This window comes from Eimeria mitis, genomic scaffold, assembly GCF_000499745.2.
Source record: "Eimeria mitis Houghton genomic scaffold, Emh_scaff2071, whole genome shotgun sequence".
Lineage (NCBI taxonomy): Eukaryota > Apicomplexa > Conoidasida > Eucoccidiorida > Eimeriidae > Eimeria > Eimeria mitis.
The window spans coordinates 7880-9042 of record NW_013570396.1 but is presented as its reverse complement, the minus strand read 5'-3'; the positions used below and the strand labels follow the sequence as shown (position 1 = coordinate 9042).

The 1163-nt window shown below is 43.4% G+C and overlaps 1 protein-coding gene across 1 annotated transcript in view; it reads right to left on the bottom strand.

Moving 5' to 3' along the window:
- Positions 1-255: 255 nt before the first annotated feature.
- Positions 256-1163, bottom strand: part of EMH_0048200 (uncharacterized protein) — a gene marked incomplete at both ends in the record, with an annotated part of 2447 nt that continues 1539 nt past the window's right edge. Inside the window, one exon of the mRNA XM_013496380.1 lies at positions 256-303. Coding sequence (XP_013351834.1) covers positions 256-303 — 48 coding nt within the window. The remainder of the gene's footprint in view (positions 304-1163) is intronic.

The window sequence follows — 1163 nt, the reverse complement described above, 5'->3', positions numbered from 1 at the left end:
GACTGCATGCACAAGATAAAGCAGCAGCAGCAGCAGCAGCTGCTGCTGCTGCTGCTGCTGCTGCTGCTGCTTTATCTTGTGCATGCAGTCTGTCTGCCCTAGCAACGACAGCAGCAGCAGCAGCAAACTCAGCTGCTGCTGCTGTTGCAGCAGCAGCAGCTGCTGCTGCTGCTGCTACTGCTGCTGCTACTCCTGGTGCTGCTTCTGCTGCTGCTACTACTACTGTTGCTGCTGCTCCTACTGTTGATGCTGCTGCTACTGTTGCTGCTGCTGCTGCTGCTGCTGCTGCTGCTGCAAGCTGGGCTGTACGTACACCCGAGACGCTTTATAAAATTAAAAGACGAAAAGTTAATAAATAAAAAAAAAAAAATAAATAAAAAAGAAAAAAAAAGAAAAAAAAGTAAAAATAAATTAAGTTGTTGAGACAATAAAAAAACAAAAAAAAAAGAAAAAGACAAAAAGAATAAAATAAATAAATAAACTGAAAAAAAAAAACAAACAAAAACGCCACACAACAAAAACAACAAAAAACTAAATAGAACAAAATAAATAAAATAAATAAAATAAATAAACTAAATAAACTAAATAAGATAAATAAACTAAACAAAACAAATAAAATAAATAAAATAAATAAAATAAAATAAAAATAAAATAAATAAATTAATTATTTTTTATTTTAAATATCTTTATATCTCCCTCGCTGCTGCCGACAGCCAAAAGCTCTTCGCCCCAAACACCTAACGAAGATATCGATACAGACGATCCACTGCAGCAGCAGCAGCAGCAGCAGCAGCAGCAGCAGCAGCAGCAGCAGAAGCAGTAGCAGCAGAGGCAGGAGCAGAGCGGTAGCAGCAGCAGCAGCAGCAGCAGCAGCAGCAGCAGCAGCAGCATAGCAACAGGAGTAGCAGCATAAGCAGTCGTAGCAGCAGCACAGCAGCAGCAGCAGAAGCAGCGGCAGCAGTGCAGCAGCAGAACCAGCGGCAGTAGTGCAGCAGCAGCAGCAGCACAGCAGCAGCAGAAGCAGTAGCAGCAGCATAGCAGGAGCAGGAGCAGCAGCAGCAACAGCAGCAGCAGCAGCAGCAGTAGACCTTGCAACAGGGGCAGCAGCAGCACAACAGAAGCAGCAACAAAAACAGCACCAGCAGTAAGAGCAGCAACACCAA